Source organism: Myotis brandtii, unplaced genomic scaffold (assembly GCF_000412655.1).
Source record: "Myotis brandtii unplaced genomic scaffold, ASM41265v1 scaffold244, whole genome shotgun sequence".
Classification (NCBI taxonomy): Eukaryota; Metazoa; Chordata; class Mammalia; order Chiroptera; family Vespertilionidae; genus Myotis; species Myotis brandtii.
In genome coordinates, this window is record NW_005359225.1 from 4,600,628 (window position 1) to 4,621,262 (window position 20,635).

At 44.8% G+C, this 20,635-nt stretch overlaps 1 protein-coding gene across 1 annotated transcript in view; it reads left to right on the plus strand.

Moving 5' to 3' along the window:
* CLPB (ClpB homolog, mitochondrial AAA ATPase chaperonin) overlaps nucleotides 1-20,635 on the plus strand; it is a 148,560-nt gene that overhangs the window by 97,526 nt on the left and 30,399 nt on the right. The window contains exon 6 of the mRNA XM_005867114.2: nucleotides 12,135-12,232. Coding sequence (XP_005867176.1) covers nucleotides 12,135-12,232 — 98 coding nt within the window. The remainder of the gene's footprint in view (nucleotides 1-12,134; nucleotides 12,233-20,635) is intronic.

Below are 20,635 nucleotides of genomic sequence, written 5' to 3' on the forward strand. Positions count from 1 at the left end.
GACATGAGATTAGCATGTTTGAAGATGCTGTGTTTTTAGTGCATGAACAAAAGCTGTCGCCTTCTGCAGAGACTGTGGCTCTGCCCCAGACGTCAGCAGTATAATTATGACTGCTAAATTCAGCCCAGACCCCAGGCTCTGCTGCCTTGGTCTCAGCTGTCATTTGCAGGAGGGGGTGGGGGGTTACTGAAGCCCAGGGACCCAGGCACTTATTATAGTCCACTTTGAACTCTGCTTTATTCAGAGCCTTTCCCTTGCTACTAACAATTGTTCCGGTTGCTTTCTGGTCACAGAGCCTGCTACCACCTCTGGGGATAGTCTGTGCTGGATTGTGGGGAGAGGGAGAAATGGGGCTGGCCTTCTGAAAGCCCATGACTTCCAGGAAACTTGCCCAAAATGAAACTGAGCTAATAATCCTCATACTCGCAGTGCCTGTGTCACTTACTATTTAGAGCATTATCCCTCATCTAGGAGGCCCTACCTTAGGTTTGCACTGAACAGAAATCCTTGGCAGGAATTTTTGCTTTTGCCCTTTTCCCCACCTAATTCTGTATGTGAAGTATCTTTGAATGTTTATTCCCCATCTCTTTTCTATCCAGACTGGCCTGCATATTTGTCTTAGAGCAAACTGGTCATTTTCATGTCTCCAGTACTCTGCTGGTGCTTAATATTCTGTAGACATCTCATACTCAGTGTATCCAAACCCAGCCCTCCTCAGTCTTTCTTCCAATGGCACCATCATCTATAGCAGTGATGGCAAACCTTTTGAGCTCAGCGTGTCAGCATTTTGAAAAACCCTAACTTAACTCTGGTGCCGTGTCACATATAGAAATTTTTTGATATTTGCAACCATAGTAAAACAAAGATTTATATTTTTGATATTTATTTTATATATTTAAATGCCATTTAATAAAGAAAAATCAACCAAAAAAATGAGTTCGCGTGTCACCTCTGACACACGTGTCATAGGTTCTCCATCACTGATCTATAGTCACCCAAACAAAAATCCTATATAATAAAAGGCTAATATGCAAATCAACCAAATGACCAGTTGCCCTGACGAGAACTGACCACCAGGGGGCAGACACTCAATGCAGGAGCTGCCCCCTGGTGGTCAGTGCACTCCCACAGGGGGAGTGCCGCTCAGCCAGAAGCCGGGCTCACAGCTAGCAAGGCTAGCAAGCGCAGCGGGGTGGCAGGGAGCCTCTCCTGCCTCCACAGCAGCACTAAGGATGTCCAACTGACAGTTTAGGCCCGCTCCCTGTGGTGCATGAATTTCATTTACTGGGCCTCTAGAGTATCATAAGTAAGTCAGTTGACTTTGCCTTCTCTTTCCATTAAGTCCATCTTTCTTAGACTTTTCTCCCAAGTCCAACCTCTTTCCTCTGTCCCCACTACAGAGGGCACCAAATTCAGACTTTATCATCTCATCTGGACTAGTATTAACAGCCTTCTAGTTGATCTCCCTATCTCCAGGCTCTCCTTCAAACCAGCCTCTAGCCTGCAAAACCCTGTCTCCCTTGTTTGAAAACCCTCAGCAGTTCCCAGTACCTGTGAGATGAGCCCAATTGTCTAACCCAGCATGCAAGTCTCTGCAGCCTGCCATAAATCTTTCACCATCCTTTCTCCAAGTGGACCTGGGGAGACAAGAACTGTCTGCTAGATGGGGTGGCTGGCTCTCTGCTCAGTACCTCATTTTTACACATATACTATTGGTGAGACACTGTAGGAAGGAATGCTTAATAATGGCAAATATAGTAAAAATAACAATAGCTATCATTTATTGAGTTCTTACTATATGTATCAAGCTCTGCACTAAAGCTTTTGTGTCTTTTAATACTTAAAATGACTCTGAGTTTGATACTCTTTTTACCTATAAACAAATGCACACTAGGCTATTAAGTAACTTGCCCAAGTTCCACAACTGGTAAGTAGTGGAGCTATCATGGTATATCTGTGACTTTGAGCAGAATTTAAGAGCAGAATTCCAGTCGGTATCCCCAGAGCCTACACAGGATCTGGCATAAAACAGGTGCTCCAGAATGTTGGTTGGTTGATTGAATGAATGAATGAATCCGTGTTCTTCCATTGAACTTGACTTCAGGCTTAAGGGGAACTGGCTGAGCATCTGTAGCTTATGCCAAGAAAAATGGATTTTGTCTCATCTCCTAATGCCCAGCTGTACACAGACATGTTCCCTCCCACTCAGTAACAAACTGCCTGGAACTCTTTCCTGGCTCATATTTACAAGAGAATGTGATAAATTCCGTATTGATCTCTCCTGTTCCACTGTAAATTTTGCAAAAGATGATTAAATAGAGCAATAGAGTCTGCAGGCATTGTGGCTCAATATGTTGTGGAGTGGCGTATCGACCTCCTCCATCCAAAGGCAGCCAGCGCCTATCCCTGCTGCCCCAGACCAGTAATTAAAATCCTGTGAGACTGGGATTTAAAATCCAATCATATCCCTGAATCAAGCCTTCTAGCCTCCCCATGTGACGAGTGCAATAAGGTAACGGCAGGAGCATGTTTATGTCTGTGCTGAAGCAGTCCCCATAGGGTGGGTAAGAAATGGAGAGTTGGGTAGCCCTGCTGGCTAAATCACTTCACCCTGACACCACAGCCACTTGTTTATGTACCTACAGATTGTCTTACAAGTCCCAGCCAAAGACCAAATTCAGACAGAGCAAAATATCATGCACAAAAAAATCACAAACTGTGTTTCAGTGTACACTTCTATCCCCACAGCCAATAGTTGGTTTAAACACGTAATTTGGCTTTGATTAAACTCTTTATGGCCTTTAGTAGCCAAATATATGTTTGAATTTCCATAGGAATGTTTTAACCTAAACTGAAGCCAACCTTCTCTGTGCTGAGGCCTGTAATCAAATAAACTTTTCCATCTCCTCCCAGCAGGATCAGGAGCTACTTGAGAGCAGGAACAGTGTCGTCTTTTATTTTATTTTATTTTATTTTATTTTATTTTATTTTAATCCCTAGCTCCTAGCACGGTACCAGATGCATAGCGGCATCTCAAAAGGTATCTTTGAATGAATGAACAAACACAAATTAACAATCTTGGAAAACCTCTGATGTATAAGTAGCAGACCTACCAAGTGATCGTCCACTCAGTGCTGGGGAATTCATTTGTTCCTGAGGTTGCTGAGCTGCTATCTTTGGGTGTTCTCATGGTTAGAAATTTCTTACATTCCACCAAAATCTGCCTCCCAGGGTCTTAATTTTATCATTGAGCTTAATGTAGAATTAATCTAATCCCTATTCCACATTCCATTGGCTCTTCGAGTACCTGAAAATGCAGTCATGTTCTCCTGAGCTATCTTTTCTCCAGCCTGCAGCTCCAGTTCCTTAAGCCATTGTTCTCATATGGCTCTAAACTCTTTTCTATCTTGATCACTCTTCCCAAAACAATCTTCACTTTGTCTCTCTTCCAAAGCCCATTTATCTCCATTAATTTTCATCTCATCTTTGTAATACTTTAAGCAATAAAAAAATTAAAAAAAAAAATTTTCATCTCATTGGTTTCAGCTTTTAATGTCAATCTTCCACCAGGTTTACTTGGTACCCTTCCCACCTTAATCTGATATCTGCAGATCTGATGGAACAGAACATCACTGTGAAAATCTGTGTCAGGGATAAACAAGCTAAACAGGACCAAGCGTATTTGTTGCCACTGGAAACTTCCTTCCAGATCACCTCTGGTCTGTCAGTCACTACACCCCACTGCCACTGCCGCTACTCCCCCTGCTGTTCCCTCCACCTGCTCCCTACCCTGGCCCCACGTCTGGTTAGTCCACTAGTCACTCACTCACCCTTCACACTGTCCTAGCATCCAGCTCACTTTTCTCCATCGTGTTTTCAGGGTTGTCCTGAAACATTCCATGAAATGTCTGATGAAGCCCACATTTGCCCTAACTGCACCTGATTGAGCCAATGGGTAATCCTGATAAACAAAAGAAATGAGTTTAGTCCGGCATGACTTGGTTTCCGTGAAACCATCCTGATGCCTAGTCATCATCACCATTTCCTTTTCTAGGCATTCACAAAGCATCTTTAGTAACACTCTGATTCTGGAAACAAGACACATATGTATGAAAAGTGTGTGGTCATATAAGTGCTTTAGTGGTTCAAAGGAGGAATTGACCCATATAGACAGGTGTGGTCTAGAAGAACTTAAAGGTATGGGAATTGGAGCTGGGCTTTGCAGAATGTAGGGTCTGAGTGGTGGGCAAAGGGGAGTTTGGCACCACTGAAGAGAACAGTAATAGTCCAGTGTAGCCCAGTCCTCAGGTCAGCACTGGAACTGAAAGCTCGGAAGGGTGGTCCAGGACAATGCAGGTGGATGGGAAGAGCCCTGGATTGGAAGGCATGGGTTCTAGTTCATGCTCTTCCACAGTCTCTATGACTTTGGTCTTTAACCTTCCCTGCCCCAGGCTTCCCCAGGCTTTTTGTCTTAGTGCTTGCTTCTGCTCTTCTCCAGGTAATGCTATGATTTCCCATCTCCTCAACTACACAATCTGTGGCTCTCTTATGGTAGTGGTGGGTCATCATCCTTATCTTCTTGTCCCCCTACATCACACTGTATTATCATTGTTTGTCCCTGTTTCCCACCAGTCTGGGCTCTGCTCAAGGGCAAGAACCAGCCTGATTCCACAGTGTGTCCAGCTCCTGGCCCAGCCTCAGTGTTCAGTGGGTTTTTATGGAATGACTGGATCCAGCCAGGAGGCAGTAGCTCTCTGTTTCATGAACTTTAGAAATCTGCCTACCTGGAGGCAATTGATCCTACCCTACTATGTCCATTGGAGAGTTAGGACTTTGGGTGACTTTCTGAGAGTTCAATATATGTGGGTCACAATTCATCTGGCCCCAGATAGGGAAGCTCTGATGGGAGGAAAAGGAGTTCCATTTTGTACCCTTTCTACTGTCTATCCCAAAATTACCTCTAGAAACCCCCCTATCTTGGCTTTGGAGCATCTGAGCACCCTGGAAGATAAAGATTATTTTCCCCTCTTTTTGAGTCATTAAGCCTTTGGAAGATAGCATTATGTAGTGGAAAGCCAGACCTGGCTTCTTTTTAAAAAGCAAACAACTTTTTATTATGTAAAATTTCAAGCATCTACAAAAAGAATAGTATAATAAATTCCTGCTTTAAATCTCAGCTTTGCTACTTATTTACTGTGTGGCTGTGGGCAAATTATTTTAGGTCTTTGAGCCTCTATTTTCTCAGAGTCTTTGTATGATGAATAATTCAGACACTGTGTATAAAAGCCTTATACCCATGCCCTAACCAGTTTGGCTCAGTGGATAGAGCGTCAGCCTGCGGACTGAAGGGTCCCAGGTTCGATTCTGGTCAAGGGCATGTACCTTGGTTGCGGGCACATCCCCAGTAGGGGGTGTGCAGGAGGCAGCTGATCAATGTTTCTAACTCTCTATCCTTCTCCCTTCCTCTCTGTAAAAAATCAATAAAGTATATATTTTTTTTAAAAAAAAAAGCCTTATACCCAGCAAATGTTAGCCCATTTCCTTTCACCTTGCTTTTCTCCTAGACTCAGTTAAATCATCTGTAAAGTGGAAAAAATAATACCTCTCCTACTTTGTTCACCAAATTAAGAATTAAATGCATGGAAGTAGTTGGCACAGGGTATGGCACATAAACTTCCCAGTAAAGGTTATTGGTTACCATGAGGCATGACTTGGTACAGGTGCACATGTACCTGTGTGTACATATATTAAGAATGTTCAGTGGTGTGGTCTAAGATAAAAGTTCAGGATAAGCCATCAGGACACTGGGCTTCCCAGTTCCCAGTATTCCCAGTTCTGCTGTGCTTCTTGCAGCATTATGGTCAGGGCTCTTCTCTCTCACCTTCAGACTCTGGGAATACAGAGGGAAATTGGTCCATCTCTGACCTGAGGAGCTAACTTATAGACTAACTGTGAACTGGGATGAATTCCCAGGAAAGGGAAGTAACAGGAAGGACAACAGGAGCCCAGGGACAGATGTAGAACACTGAGCTGAAGGCATGGGGGAGGCTTCTCAGAGAGGGGCCCTTGAAGAATACGTAATCAGGAGACAGGGGATGGGGTTCCAGGCATGAGGGGTAGCCCAAACAGCAGTGTGGGGACAGGGCAGGTGCATGGCTTCTCTGATGTGGTGGGTTATTGACTCTGACTGCTTCCTTGATGAGAGCTCACAACCAAAAAGAATAGCTTGCTCTGCACCTCTAATCATAGGAAAGATTTCCCTTATATTCAATAAAAACATCTAATTGGAGATAGCAGATTGTTGAAATAGTGAAAATCAGGATGAAGGTGGTAAAGGAGCTAGCAGTCAAAATAGAAAGGGAGAGTGGATGATTACAAAGGACATTGTACAGCCCATATGATCCTTTTTTTCAATCACTTTTGAGCTTTTTATCTTATTCAGTCCAAAGAAAACCCCTAGAGGTGGGCAGGGCAGCAATCATTACCACCAGAGAAGAGAAGCAAGTACCCTAGATCACACAGCCAGGGAGTAGTGACCCTACCCCCTCCGGCTCCCTGCCCAGTCCTCTTTTATAGGGCTGGGAGCCAGCTGCATGTAGGGGCAGTTGAGTCATGGAAACTGCATTAGAACTGTGGGGTGGGAGGACAGAGTCGGGAAGGAGCTGACAAAGCTGTGGGGGGTGAGCATGTCAATATTATTGATAATAATAGCCTAAGATATAAGGCAGTTTCTGTTGTGTGTGTTTTTAAAGCCCTCTTATACAGATTATCATCTTTGATATTCACAGAGGTAGACAGAGGGCCTGGACAGGGTAGTGTCAAGGGAGGAGGGAGTAGCAGGCCTCCTCTCCCACCCTGCCCCCAGCTTAGCACTGAGAAGATGTGAAACCTTCCTCTTCCCCCCTGGCCCCCCCGCCAATTTCACCACTCTTGCCAGGAAGGGCAAGTGGGCCTCTCTCTCCAACCATTTCCCACCCACAGAGCATCAAGAATGTTAGAGTCTAACCTGACCTAATCTGCCACCCAGGCAGAGAGGTATCTAGGACCAGTAAAGAGACTGGGGATTTTGGCATGGTCACACACTTGCAGTCAGAAGGCTCTTCTGGGGCAGAAAGAACAGCCATATTGTGTGGGGCCTCAGAAGATAACACCTATAAAAAGTCCATTGGTTTGGTAAATGTTACTGAATCCTGTTATGTGCTGGGTAGCAAGGATAAGCAGTGGATCAGACATGGTCCCTAGCTTCTGAGAGCTCCAAGTCTTGGTTGCAGACAGACAATTTTAACACAGCATGATTAGTGCAGTAAGATAGAAGCAGAAGGGCCCATGGAAGCACAAAGGATGGTACCAAACCTGGGGTAGTAGGAAGACAAGGAAACTTTCCTGGAGGAGAAACCTGACTGGGTCTTAAAAAATGAACAGGTATTTACAGGAAGACCAAGGTGGGTGTGGGGCTGGAGAGAGAGGTTAGGGCTCGTATGAAAAGGATATACCCTTAGTGGAGAAACTCCTTGAAGGGCCATGAGCTTGGAACTTGGTTCTGGGCACATTCAGGGAAGCCAGGTGACCACCTGTTCTGGATGTAATAGAGGGGAGTCACTTCTTAGGGAGCTGGGAGAGCTCACTATTAATGTCTTTTTCCTCTTGGGAAGTCTGTGATTGTGTCAAATCAAAGGCAGGCGCTGTGCCAGAGAAGAGCACTGGGCTTGCTGGGCCCCAGCGGGCCAGGCCTTCTCTCTCACTCACATGATTTCCACTGCCTTACCCTGCCCTGGGTGATGAGACCCAAACCAGTCACCCTACCAGCCAGGACCCATGAGCACCCACACCACACCCTACCTTTCTGGCTCAAGCCCTATTGACAGATCCCCCAGAATCTGAAGGAATTCAAGACAAATGGTTAAGAGGATGGAGTTAATAAAATTTGAAAAATTGAGGCCTGTCACTCCACTAAACTTTTTTCAATACCACTGACAGAAACATATTTCCCCAATGAGTGACCTTCCACAGCTGTAGCGGGCAGCACAGCCGCAGCAGTGCTGCCAAGAAGCCAGTCTGCTATTTATCAAATATTATAAGCTGGGACACACTAATCTAGAGCAGGGAGGGGAGGGGAGGGGTCCTGCACTAGACTGCCTGGGGTGCTCCAGGTGTTGGCCCCAACCCCAGACAGCCAGTGGGAGGTGACGGATGGCCTGCGATTAGCACTCCCCACCTCCATCCAGCCCTCTCACTTGCTCCCAGAGGCCTGACCCTCTAGACCAGCTGCTCAGCCTGGAGAGGCCCTGGGTGGGAGGCAAGGGGAGGTCAGGCCAGGGCACGGGCCATCCTGATGCCCCCGGAGAGGGCAGGCGGGTGAGGCCCAACGTGGTTATTTATTGGAGTGTAATGGTTTGTGGCCGTTGGTCGTGAAGGTGAAATCGATCAGTTGTAGAAGTCAGGTTCTATCAATTATTACAGCAATTAGTCAAGTCAGAGCATCAGAGCAAGGGTGTGGGGGCTGGGGGCTAATATTAGATGGACATTATCCATGGTGCCCCTGCCTCAGCCTTCCTAAAGTGGGAGCAGACGCGCTACCCTGAGGCTCCAGAACCTTGGGGAAACTCTACTGGCTTCTCCCCTCGGAAGTGGCTGGGGTGGAGCCTGGCTGAGAGCTTCCTGGTCTAGGGACAGGCCCAGCACCGCTTTAAAGGCATCTCTGTGCCGGCGGCCCAGGTGCAGGGATGTCCTACCTGTCCCCATCTCATTCTTTAGGAGAAGTGACACTGCTCCTACTAGAAATTACTCAGTGGCCAATGTTTATGGCTCACATTTTTCATTCTGTAAGCAAATATAGATCACTGACAATACTTGTTTGAAGCGGTTAATCTCACCCTCAGTTCTCCCACTGCCTTCCTCTCTCCCCTTGTCTTTCTTTCCCTCGCCCCTTCTCTTTCCTGTTTTTTTCTTCTCTTCCATTTCTCTTCTCTTTGCCCCTCTTGTCTTTTTCTTCTCGGTCTCTCCCTCATCACCCTTCCACTCCAGCCCATATCTAGTGACAGAGCTCCCCTTGAGGCTGCCGAAAACACTTTCCTCACTAGGAAGGCTGTACTTTATCCTGTAAGCAGTGAAAAGCCACTGAAGGATTTTTCAGCAGGGATGTGTCCTGGCCGCCCAGATGGCAGTGTGGAGAATTGGAGTTAAAAAAAAATTCTGGGGTGGGTTTGACTCCTGGTCTAAGGAAATAACCAACTTTGTGACCTTATTTCAGTTCTCTGTACCCAGTTTCTATGTCCTTAGCATTTTAATTTCTAACCCTTGGGATGGTTGTTAGGATTAAATGATATAATATATATAAAGTGCAGAGCATAGTGCCTGGCATACAGTAAGTGCTTAGTAAATACCAGCGGCTATTATCACCACTTCTAGATATATATCCAAAAGATCCATGTAAAGACTTTGTACACAGATGTTCATAGCAGCATTCATAATGGCTAAAAGGGGGAAACAACCCAGATGTCCATTGGCTAGTGAATGGATAAGCAAAATGTGGTACATACACACAGTGGAATATTATTCAGGTATAAAAAGGAGTGGAGTACATACTACATTCATGTGGTAGCATGAGTAATACATGCTACAACATGGATGGACCTTGAAAACATTATGCTAAGTGAAAGAAACCAGATACAAAGGCCACACATTGTATGATTCTATTTATATGAAAGATCAAGTATGGGCAAACCTATAGAGACAGTAGACCGTGGTTGTTGGGGTTGAGGGAGATGGGGAGAAGGGGGTAGCCTTTGATAATGATTACGAGGTTTATTTTTGAGATAATGAAAATGATCTGGAATTAGATAATGGTAATGGTTTTACAACTTCGTAAATATATTTCAAATCACTGATTGTATACTTTAAAAAGGTATGTGAATTATATCTCAGTTTAAAATTATGAATATTCTGTAACAAATTCCTATTAGAAAATAGGATTGTGTATAAAAGTATTAATTGTGTTATTGTTAATAAGTTTCCTTGGCCTGGATCCTACTTCCTGCACTCTGCCCCTTTCCCCTCTTCCTCCTACACCTCTTCCTCTGCAGCCCAGGCAGACAGCCACATGTAAATGCTTAAATGTTTGCTGTTGCTAATAAGTACATAGGTTTTTAAGAAGCAGAGAGCTTCCATAGGAATGGTTTTATATTATGATATAAATGTTTCCACAGTCTGGGATTGAGAAAAGATGATTTTTAACAAACAGTGGCAATACACACTGACAGCCTTACCTGGGTATTTAGTGTCCCCAGCCAGCCAGTTACATTCTTATGGCAGAGACTGCGTCTTAACCTTTCTTTACTTCTTAGACAACACTTCCCTACCAAGAAAGATCAAGGAATGTTCCATTTAACACATAGTTCTTGACCATCTGCTGTGCTCAAGGCACAGCTTTCTTCTCATGTTTCTCTCTTCCTGCCTTGAGAGGAGTGCCCTTGGAGCAGGGCCAGTGATTCTTCTGTGTCCCCAAGCCCCACTCATTTAAAGTTTGCCAAATTGAATGGAATGGACAGTTTTTGAAGAGGAGAGTAAGGTGCTCAGACCTGGGCTTTGGAAAAGAGCTTCTGACAGCCTGGGGGTGGAGTAGCCTTTCCTCCATAACTGCCAAGCCTTGCACACAGTAAACACTGTATACAGGTTCGACAGCTGCTGGCACTTAAAAGAGGGAGAAGGTAGATGGATGGCCCCAGGCAAGCAGCTTCTTTTTGTCATACTTAAGGTTCTTTGTCTTCAAATCACAGGAACTAATGATTGGAGGGAAGCTTGCCTATAAGCACACACTCACCAACAGCTAGTATTGGTAAGAGTCTCGAACTGAACCTGGGCTGGCATAGCCAGGTTGCTGGGGATGGCCACACCCTTCCAGAGGACTCTGCTGACTCTGGCAGGCAGGAAATGCCAGAGAGAAAAGAGCATTAAGAGAGAGAGGCCCACCAGCTGGTGTGGCTCACCTGTTGAGCATCGACCCAGGAACCAAGATGTCATTGGTTCGATTTCCAGTCAGGGCACATGCCCGGGTTTCAGGCTCCATCCCCAGTGGGGATCGGTGATGTTTCTCATCTAATCAAAGTTTCTTTTTAAAATAAAATAAAAAAATCCTCACCTGAGGATTTTCCCATTGATTTTTAGGGAGTGAGAGGGAGGGAGGAGAAGAGAGAGAGATACCTCGATGTGGGAAGAAACATCGATTAGCTGCCTCCTGCATGCACTCTGACCAGGGGCAGGGATCGAGCCTGCAACCTAGGTATGTGCCCTTAACCGGAATCAAACCTGGGACCCTTCAGTCTGCAGCCTGATTCTCTATTTACTGAGCCAAACCAGCTTGGGCATCAAGGTTTCTATCTCTTTATCCTTCTCCCTTCCTCTCTCTAAAAATCAATAAAATATAAAATAAATACAACCTAAAAAGTAAAACGTTTATAAAAAGGGGGGGCAGAGAGCAGAAAGAAGGGAGCCTTTTAATTGTTTTGGGGGACATTCTGTGCTTTAGAAAGGAACCCTTTTACATGATTTTTGTGAATGAATATTCATCTGTATATGAATGTGTTGGATAACAGGAGTATTTTATTTATTGATTTTTAGAGAGAAACATTGTTTTGTTCCACTTATTTATGCATTTATTGGTTGCTTCTTCATATGTACCCTGACCAGGGATCGAACCCGCAACCTTGGTCTATCAGGACGATACTCTAACCAGCTGAGCTACCCAACTAGGACATAATGGGAGTATTTTAATGACTAAGGCCATTGGGGTAAAGTAATCTATATGTTTGGTACATTTGTTGGCATATTCAGCTGGTGTATTTGTATGTGCACAGCACACCTGTGTGCGTGTAACACATCTGTATGTGTAGTAGTATGTGTAGTATGTTTCTGTACACGTGGGAGCCCCAATACTCTGACCTCTGTGTCAGAGAGGGCTAAGAACTCTCCTCTCAGAGGAACTTGACATGTTCTTCCCACCATTCTACAGTGTCTTAAGTTTTTGTTGCTCTACATTTCCACAGGCATTCCTGACAATATAATCAGGGTCCAATCCCATTGATTGCTCACAGAGCCTCTGACCGCCTCTGACAACCTCTTTCTCCTCCTCCTGCCAGGAGCCAACCCCCTACAGAGGAATGAAATGGGACACACACCCTTGGACTATGCCCGAGAAGGAGAAGTGATGAAGCTTCTAAGGACTTCTGAGGCCAAGGTAAGTCTCAGAGAAAGGAGCAGGCCTGTGGGCACTCTGAGGCATTTAATCTTTCACTCATTAAACTATGTCAGGCTTCACACTTCCTTAGGTGATTATTGTCTGTTGAAAACAAATCCAACCCCTAGTCTCATCAAGAATAGGAAACTGTTCCTGTTGTAACCAGGAAGAAGCCTGAGCCACTTTTTGCTTCTGAGGATTAACCATCAAATTTAATTTTTGAGATGATGGACCTCCTCGTTCCTCTTCATAGGAGGGGAGCTAGTGAAACAAACTCTTCAGCCCAGGCCTCATGTACTCTATAGCCTCATCAGGCGATCCTCTCCTTACCTCTCCTCTAGAACCATTCTCTGACCCTCCTCTTCACACACACTCCAGAGAACCATATACAGTCTGAGACCTCCCAGCAAACCTTCATCTTAATTTCATCCTCTCACCCAAACTTTCTAACTCCCTAAAGATTCTTCCCAGCCGTAACCGGTTTGGCTCAGTGGATAGAGCATCGGCCTGCGGACTGAAAGGTCCCAGGTTCGATTCCGGTCAAGGGCATGTACCTTGGTTGCGGGCACATCCCCAGTGGGGGGTGTGCAGGAGGCAGCTGATCGATGTTTCTCTCTCATCAATGTTTCTGACTCTCTGTCCCTCTCCCTTCCTCTCTGTAAAAAAATCAATAAAATATATATATATTTTTTAAAAATAAAGACTCTTCCCAGCCACTAAGCTGTAGCTCAGGAACTACTTGGCACAATCCAAGAACTGGAATCACAAATCTCAGAGTTGGCAGGGACCTCAGAAATCATCAAGTCCAGTGATGGGAACTCATACCAAAGCCAAACCAAATAGTCAGAGGAAAATAGAGCTGTTCTGGTTGAAGGAGAGGCAGACCTATTCCTTTCCTGGCCTATCCCTCCCCTCCTGAGCAGCCTCCTTGGGAGCTCTGGTGTGGGGCAAACATTTTAAATCTCTGAAATCAAATGACTCATTTTACTTCTAGAGAAATTGGAGCCCAGGGGTGTGATGTGGCTTGCCTTTGGTCCCAGAGTAAGTTAGCATCAAAACTGAAATTAATAGACTTGGACAAAGTAAGTTTAGTGACAGGACTGGAACTGGAAGACCTGGTTCCTGACCCTGTCTTATGCTCTTTCCAGCATCATGGAGTCTCTTGTTGGCAGAGTGCCCTGAGATGATTCAGTGTAGCAGGTCCCACCTAGTGGCAAATACTCTCTGCCTTGAGAAAAAGCACTTAGGTCACTGCACTGAGACAGGATGTAGGCTGTGATCCCAGCTCCATCACTTACTGACTGGGTGACCTTGGGCTAGCACTTGCCCTCACTTGGTTTACCTCTGTGAAATGAAAACATTGGAATAAATTGTTTCTAAAGTTCCATTCAATATACGATTGTCTGTCTGCCAGTCAGGATAAACATATTATGCTGTTGTAACATACACCCCAAATTTCAGTTGTCTAAAAGAACAAAGATTTATTTTTGCCTCACACAGCATGTTCATTGCGGGTCGGGAGGAGAGGGGGGAGGGAGTGTGTGCTGTGCTCATTACAGGCACTCAGGGACCCGAGTGCAGAGCATCCATCCTGTGGAACGATGCTGATTGCATGGGAAAAGAATTTTCTGGAAGATCTTGCACTGCAGCTAAATGCACAGTCTGGAAATAAGACCCTCTACTTCCACTCACAACTCACTGGACATACTAATCCCATGTTCCTACCCAATCACAAGGAGACAAGAGTGAACTTACCATGTGCCTAGAAGGGGGAGAACTGGAAATACTTGGTAACCAGCATTAACCACAGCTTGTCTCCTTGGAATCCTTAGGAGACCATCTTGCAATGTTCGCTCCAGAAAATGAGAGGAGTTAGGAAGGTGGACTGGCTTTCACGGCACATTCCAAGGGGCATTTGGGACCAGCAAAGAGCAAAAATTCCATAGAGCAAATGCTTCCCTCCCTTTGTTCAGATTTCCTACCCCCAGGAGCAGCCCCTGAAGTCAGGTCAGCTTTCCCGTGTGCCTTAAGGAAATCCCCAAGCATGTTTCAGATAACCTTGGGGACTACGTCCCAGTCATAATTTCCCCTTTCAGGCCTAATTATTGTCCCCTGAGAGCAAGCACTGCACTTGGCTAAGAATACAAATGATTTGTCAGGTGATGTGATATAGGTCAGGCTCTGTTCTGGTCATGTAAGGCAAGAGAATGGGCCTCTTGGTGCCAGCATATGTGGACGGGTTAGAGCTGCTGAGGCACTCTTAAGAGAATTTGGCTGCCCAAGAAATGGCTTGATGTTGGCCACAAGGCAGTTAACAAATGGCAGTTGCATTGCTCTGCCAATCAGACCCTTCTGGACCACATAGAGCAACTGCAGACACTACCTTCTGAGTAGACCGAGTTCTTAGAGTCTCTGTAAGGAGGGCAGTAAGGGGGCGAGAGGAACTGCCTGAAAAAAGGCTGAAGGCAGTAGGGTCATCTGGCCCTGAAGACAGATTGCACTTAGGCACGTGAACGGCTGTGGGTGGGAGGGGAGGAGATTCATTCAGCAGCAAAGCTAGGACAGAGCCAAGCTTAGTGGGTGGCAGCTGCAAAGAGGAGCTCCCTAACAGAGCTGCCCGGTAGAGGCTAGACAACCATTTAGAGCCAGCCCTCGGCTTCTGCAGCCTCTCAACTGGAAGACTGTTTTTTGTCACCTCTCTGTACTTGATCCCTTCATCCAGTCTGGACTTCCTACATCTGGAATGTCTAGCTGTCCGCTCAACATTTCCACCTGATTGCTCTACTCTCCCATCAGATCCTAACCAGCTGAACTAGCCCTCAGCTCTCCCTGGATGTCGGCATCATTGTCTTTCTCTCAGTTGCTTAGCATCTATGTGGTCACCCATTCTTTCTGCTCTGTTTTTTTCCTCCAAGCTGCAAAAACTACCTCTTCAAAATTGTGAGGCAGAATTTCTGGGGAAGAGCACTACGTTAGACCTGGGTTCTGTCTCCCTCTGCCAGTAAGAGAGCAGCATCTGCTCCTGAGTTCAGGCCCTATATTTGTAACATAATGACTCAGGCCTAGAGCTTGCTGAGGCTCCAGCCTGAGACCGCATCTCCTGGCTCTTTGTCTAAACATGAGTTACCACCACTCTGACCTTATCTTACTCCTCTTCTATCCATCCAGTATCCTCTGCCACCCAGCTCAGCCTCTTCCACCTTCACCTACCACTGTGTAGTCAAATATGGGCTCCTTACAGAAAATGTGTAATTATAAAAGCTATCTGTCCCATCATAGAAAATTAGAAAGGTAAAATAAGAGAATTAAATAATTCGGTACATATTTATAAGTGACATCTGCATGCCATGCTCTGGGCTATGTGGGAAGAAGACAGATGGTGAAACACTGAAGGAGCTCACAGTCTGACAAGGAGACAGGCAAGCGAACCATGACACCACTGAAAACCCAGAGGTGGCTTCTGATCCTGCCTGGGAGACCAAGGGAGGCCTCCTGGAAGAGATGTCAACTAGCTAAATTTCAATTAAAAGCATTCTAGTCCTTCTACCTATTTGTAACCACTATTAATATTTTAAATTATTTTTAATAATAGTGAGTACCATTTACCAATGTATCCAGGCACTATGCCAGGTGCTCTAATATATATTTTTTCTAACCCTATAACAAACATATGAAGCAGCTCTTATTATTCCATTTTACAGATGGGAAACTGAAGCTGAAAGAAAGCAAGCAGGTGACTTAGAGAAAATCAAGTTGTTATAAATAACTATTGAAATATAAATAAGAGATTTCCTCTTATGATACTATATTTACCTTTTCGGACATTTATATAAGTGGACTTTTTGTATATACCAAGGATCTCAAACTGGCAGCCATATTTTATTTTGCCATCTAGAATTTTTTTAAATGTCAATGTAATGCTTTAGAGCAGCGGTTCTCAACCTGTGGGTCGCTGCCCCTTTGGCGGTCAAACGACCCTTTCACAGGGGTCGCCTGAGACCATCCTGCATATCAGATAATTACATTACGATTCATAACAGTAGCAACATTACAATTATGAAGTAGCAACGAAAATAATTTTATGGTTGGGTTACAACATGAGGAACTGTATTTAAAGGACCAGAAGGTTGAGAACCACTGCTTTAGAGGTTGGAGTGTAGACTCTCTAGCCACAGGCCTTCCCATTCCCTATTGTATGTGCTTGTCTGTCAGATATTTATATTTTCTACTTGACTCTCAAGGTGTTTGCGTTATGATCTAGTCCCTCATTTGGGATCTGCTTTTTTCACTTAATGTTATTTCTTGATGACTTTCCTATTTTAAAATTATCCATTAGCCTGTTTTTTTTTTATTCTGCCTTTCAAAAGGTGTTGCTTATCTAAAATTTCTGTTACCTTAATTGGCCCAAATGAGTTACTCCTCACTATTAGTTTACTTAGTTCTCTCGGCCTCCTTGGGACCCCCACGAAGATCCAGAGATAGATGAAGCCCAGCTCCTGTCCCCTGAGTGGGCCATGTGAGAGAGGAGCATGGGGAGAGGCGGGTACTCCCAGCTCTAATACCCACAGACTGACTTGTGCCTTAGGGGAGGGGTCTACACAGATTTTGTGGGGCTCCAAGAAAGCATGGGTCTCCTCCAGGCAGAATGAGCATGTCAGGCTTCATAGAGAAGGTAGCCTGTGATCTCACTAGATCAGGGGTGGGGAACATCCAGCCTGCAAAATCATTTGATCTGGCCCTGCCAAGGCATTAGGGGTGAGTTAATCAAATGTTTGACCAAATACAGCAGGCTGATTTTTAAGTTAATAATTTTGTATGGCCCGCAAATGATGTTTAAATATCCAAATGGCCCTTGGGAGAAAAAAGGTTCCCCACCCCTGCACTAGATGGAGAGTTTAATACTTAAAGCGTAGACCATTTTCATGTCTTAACTAAGTGACGAAGGAGAGGTAGAAATATATCTCTGTGCACATGATGGCAGATAAAACAAAAATATGGGGAGCTATTCCATGATGAATATTCAGCTGAGGGGGACGTGCTGGTGCCAGCCCGCATCTCTACTCCCAGATCCTCACTCCACCGAGACTCACGAGGAATTTATTGCTCATTTTAATCACACCCAGAGAATGAATTGGCAGGAATATTAGGCAGATAGACCTATCATATATATTTTATTTGCATATCCCAGTGACAGAAGCACAAGCACATTTCCTATGTCTATATTTTTTCATTTGCTTCAGGGGTAGCTTGGGATGCAATGCTCCCCTGGGCCCCCCATTCAAGGCTTCGAGCCTGGGTGCTCCCATCAGAGCTGAAGAAAGCTTTCCAGGAGGGAAGGGGTGAGGTATGCAGGAGGGTAGGAGGGTTATGTTCCTTCTGGTTTAGGGTGAAAAGGGATTTCTTCCCTTCCTTTTCCAGCTTGCTCCCTGCTATGCATCTCATTTTGTGTGCTGGTGCCTGGCCCTGTGCTTAGTCCTGTGGGGATGAAAACACTATCTGACCTTCATTACAGGTTTACTATGGGCCAGACAGTGCTTTGCTTTATGGGGACAGGCTTTGTCCTTCCTTTGTTTTTAACTTCTTAAAAACTTTTTATTGAAATATACTTGTATAAGGTACACATAATATTAGTGTAATAGTCAAGAAATAAACTATTACAAGCACGCAGAAGCTCACTTTCTACTCCCTTCCAGTACTCCCCATTCCCCAAGGGTAAAATTATACTGGGCTCTTTTTCTTTTATTTTTACATGATTTCAAAAAAGAGTACAATGACTTACTATAACACTTCATGCAGATTACCAATCATTAACATTTGAGAGTAAATAATACATTTTATGCCCCTTTATCCTTAAATACTTATATGAATTTTCAAAAAAACAAGTACATTTTCTTACATAACCTCAGTACAAGCCTCAGAATCAGATCATTATATTGATCCCAACTAATCTACAGATATTATTCAGATTTCTCCAGTTGTTCCAATAATTCTCTTTACAAGAAAAGAAAATTCGCCTCGCTGGTGTGGCTCAGTGGTTAAGTGTTGACCCATGAACCGAGAGGTCACCGGTTCAATTCCTGATCTGGGCACATGCCTGGGTTGCAGGCTCAATCCCCAGTAGGGGGCATAGAGGAAGCAGCCAATCGATGTTTCTCTCTCATTGATGTTTCTATCTCTCCAAAATCAATAAAAACATATGTAAAGAAAAGAAAATCCTGGGTCCCAAGTTGGATTCAGTTGTCAATGTCTCTTTAGTCTTCTTTGATCTGGAACGGTTCCTCAGTCATCTGATATTCTAACAAGTACAAACCGATTATTTTGTAGGCTGTCCCTCAATTAGGGTTTGTCTAAGGTTTCCTTATAATTCAACTCAGATTATGCATTTTTGGCAAGAATACCGTCTGGTGTTTGTTTTCAATAAATTCATTAGGAAGTCCTGTGTTAAAAGTAGAGGTAGGAAATTTGTGTTTTAAGTCTCATTTCCCTGAATAGACTCTGAACTCCCTGAAGGCAGGGAACAGGTCTTATCTCCAGGATGAAAGTGCAGGAGCTGGAGTCAGGCTACAACGGTTAGTGTTCTGTCTCTATTATTTACTACCAGTGGAACCTTGCTTTAATTTACTTTACCTCTTTTTTTTTTTCTTCTTCTTGAGGGATGAAATCCTCTGAACTTCATAGGGCTGCAAGGATTAGAACAGCTGGTCCCAAGTCAGGCAAGATCACCAATGGATGCTAAACCTAGTGAATGGAAGTTTGAGGAATAACAGAATATTTACATTGCCTCATATTTTTACCCCACAAGATACTTATTAATTACAAAGGGGAAAATGATAGAAGAAAAACCTGGCACCAGCCACACCAAGTGATCAAAGTTAACGTCACCAGTTATAGGATACAGACTATCAGGTGCCTCCTGGTTTGATGCACTGAGAAGAACACAACTCATTTTCTCACTTGCCCCTTTTAACCTTCTCTCACCAGTCTTGTCTCTGGATCGACCCAGCTATTTGCAGAGGAGTGATATGACCCGATTTACATGTTCCTATTGCTCTGGCAGCAACAGGAGGATGGTCTGGAAGAGAGGAGAATGGAATCCGAGATAATGATGGTAGTGATGACCAAGTCTGATGGGACTGATGCCTGCTCTGTGCCCAGTCTTCCTCTCCAGGAATGTGTCCTTTATGAGCCAGTTCAAGAAACTTTCATTCCCGTCTCCTTTCATCTGCTGTGCATCCCTTAGGCTCCTTTGTTGGATCCCCTGAGCTCCCCTTGTCATCATTCCTCCCACTCAGGGTTCTTTACATCATCCCCCTCCCTAGTCTCATCTGTTGCCCCTTGGTCCCTTTTGTTGACCTCCCCACCCAGCTCTCTGTGATCCCCAGCTTCAGAGCATAACTATGATGTGAGCTGGTGTTGGAGTCAAGGAGCCAGGAGGATAGGGCCTATCTGAGTCTGTGAGCAGCCAGTGTGTTCTGTGGCCCTGAACTCCCATGAGCGGCAAACTGCAGCTTGGCCTCTCTTCTCTTCCCTCCACCATACCTATCCCATTCTTGCCCAGAGTCTCATTATGCCTGCCACCCCCGCCCCAGCTACCCTCTCAAGTGAACACACTGCCAGGTTCATTATCAGACCTTTTCTCTAAGGGATGTCCAACAGTAATGGTGCCTGACATACCCCCTCTCCCTGTAACACTCCCCACCTCTGAGCGAGCCCAACTAGGCTTTGCCTCGGCCTCCCAGCCCTTTCCTGTAAATGCACTCACAGCCAGGAGGGGTGCCATGTTAAATCAAGAGTGATGGAAACCAGTGGCAGCAAACATCCAGCCAAGATGCAGCATAGGGAGCTGGTTGCTGCTGGCTCCAGGTGAGGGCTTCTGAAGCTAATTGCATATGGCTTTTATTAAGAAGATGATCACTCCCCCACTCCTGCGCTCCTGGGTGGCTTCTTCCTAGTGCCTCTCAGCCCAGTACCCTCTGCTTCTGTAGGCTGGGTCACCTACTTATCTTCTCTTGTGGAGCCCTGTCAAAGCACGGCCTTGACCTTAGTCCCTGTAGCCTTCCTCCCCGTTTCCTCAAAAAGCCAAGAACAATAGTAGTCCCTATTTATGGAACCCTTCCCAAGTGCCTTCTCCCATTCTCTCTCCTCTTTCCCAAGAAGAGTATATGCAGACCAAGTATTTTCCTTTTCTAGGTTCTTCCACTGGCTAGCTTTTCACAAGCCTGGGCTCATATAGTTAAAAAGTCATTCATTCAGTACATTTTTTTTATACAAAGCCTGTGCTAAGCATTAGGAAAAGAGAATGAATCTGTAACCTATCTGGTTTAATCTCAGTATCCTGTACATTTTTATCCAAAATTCTGCATTTTCAAAAGTTTTTCTGAATAGATATTTAGGAGTTCATAT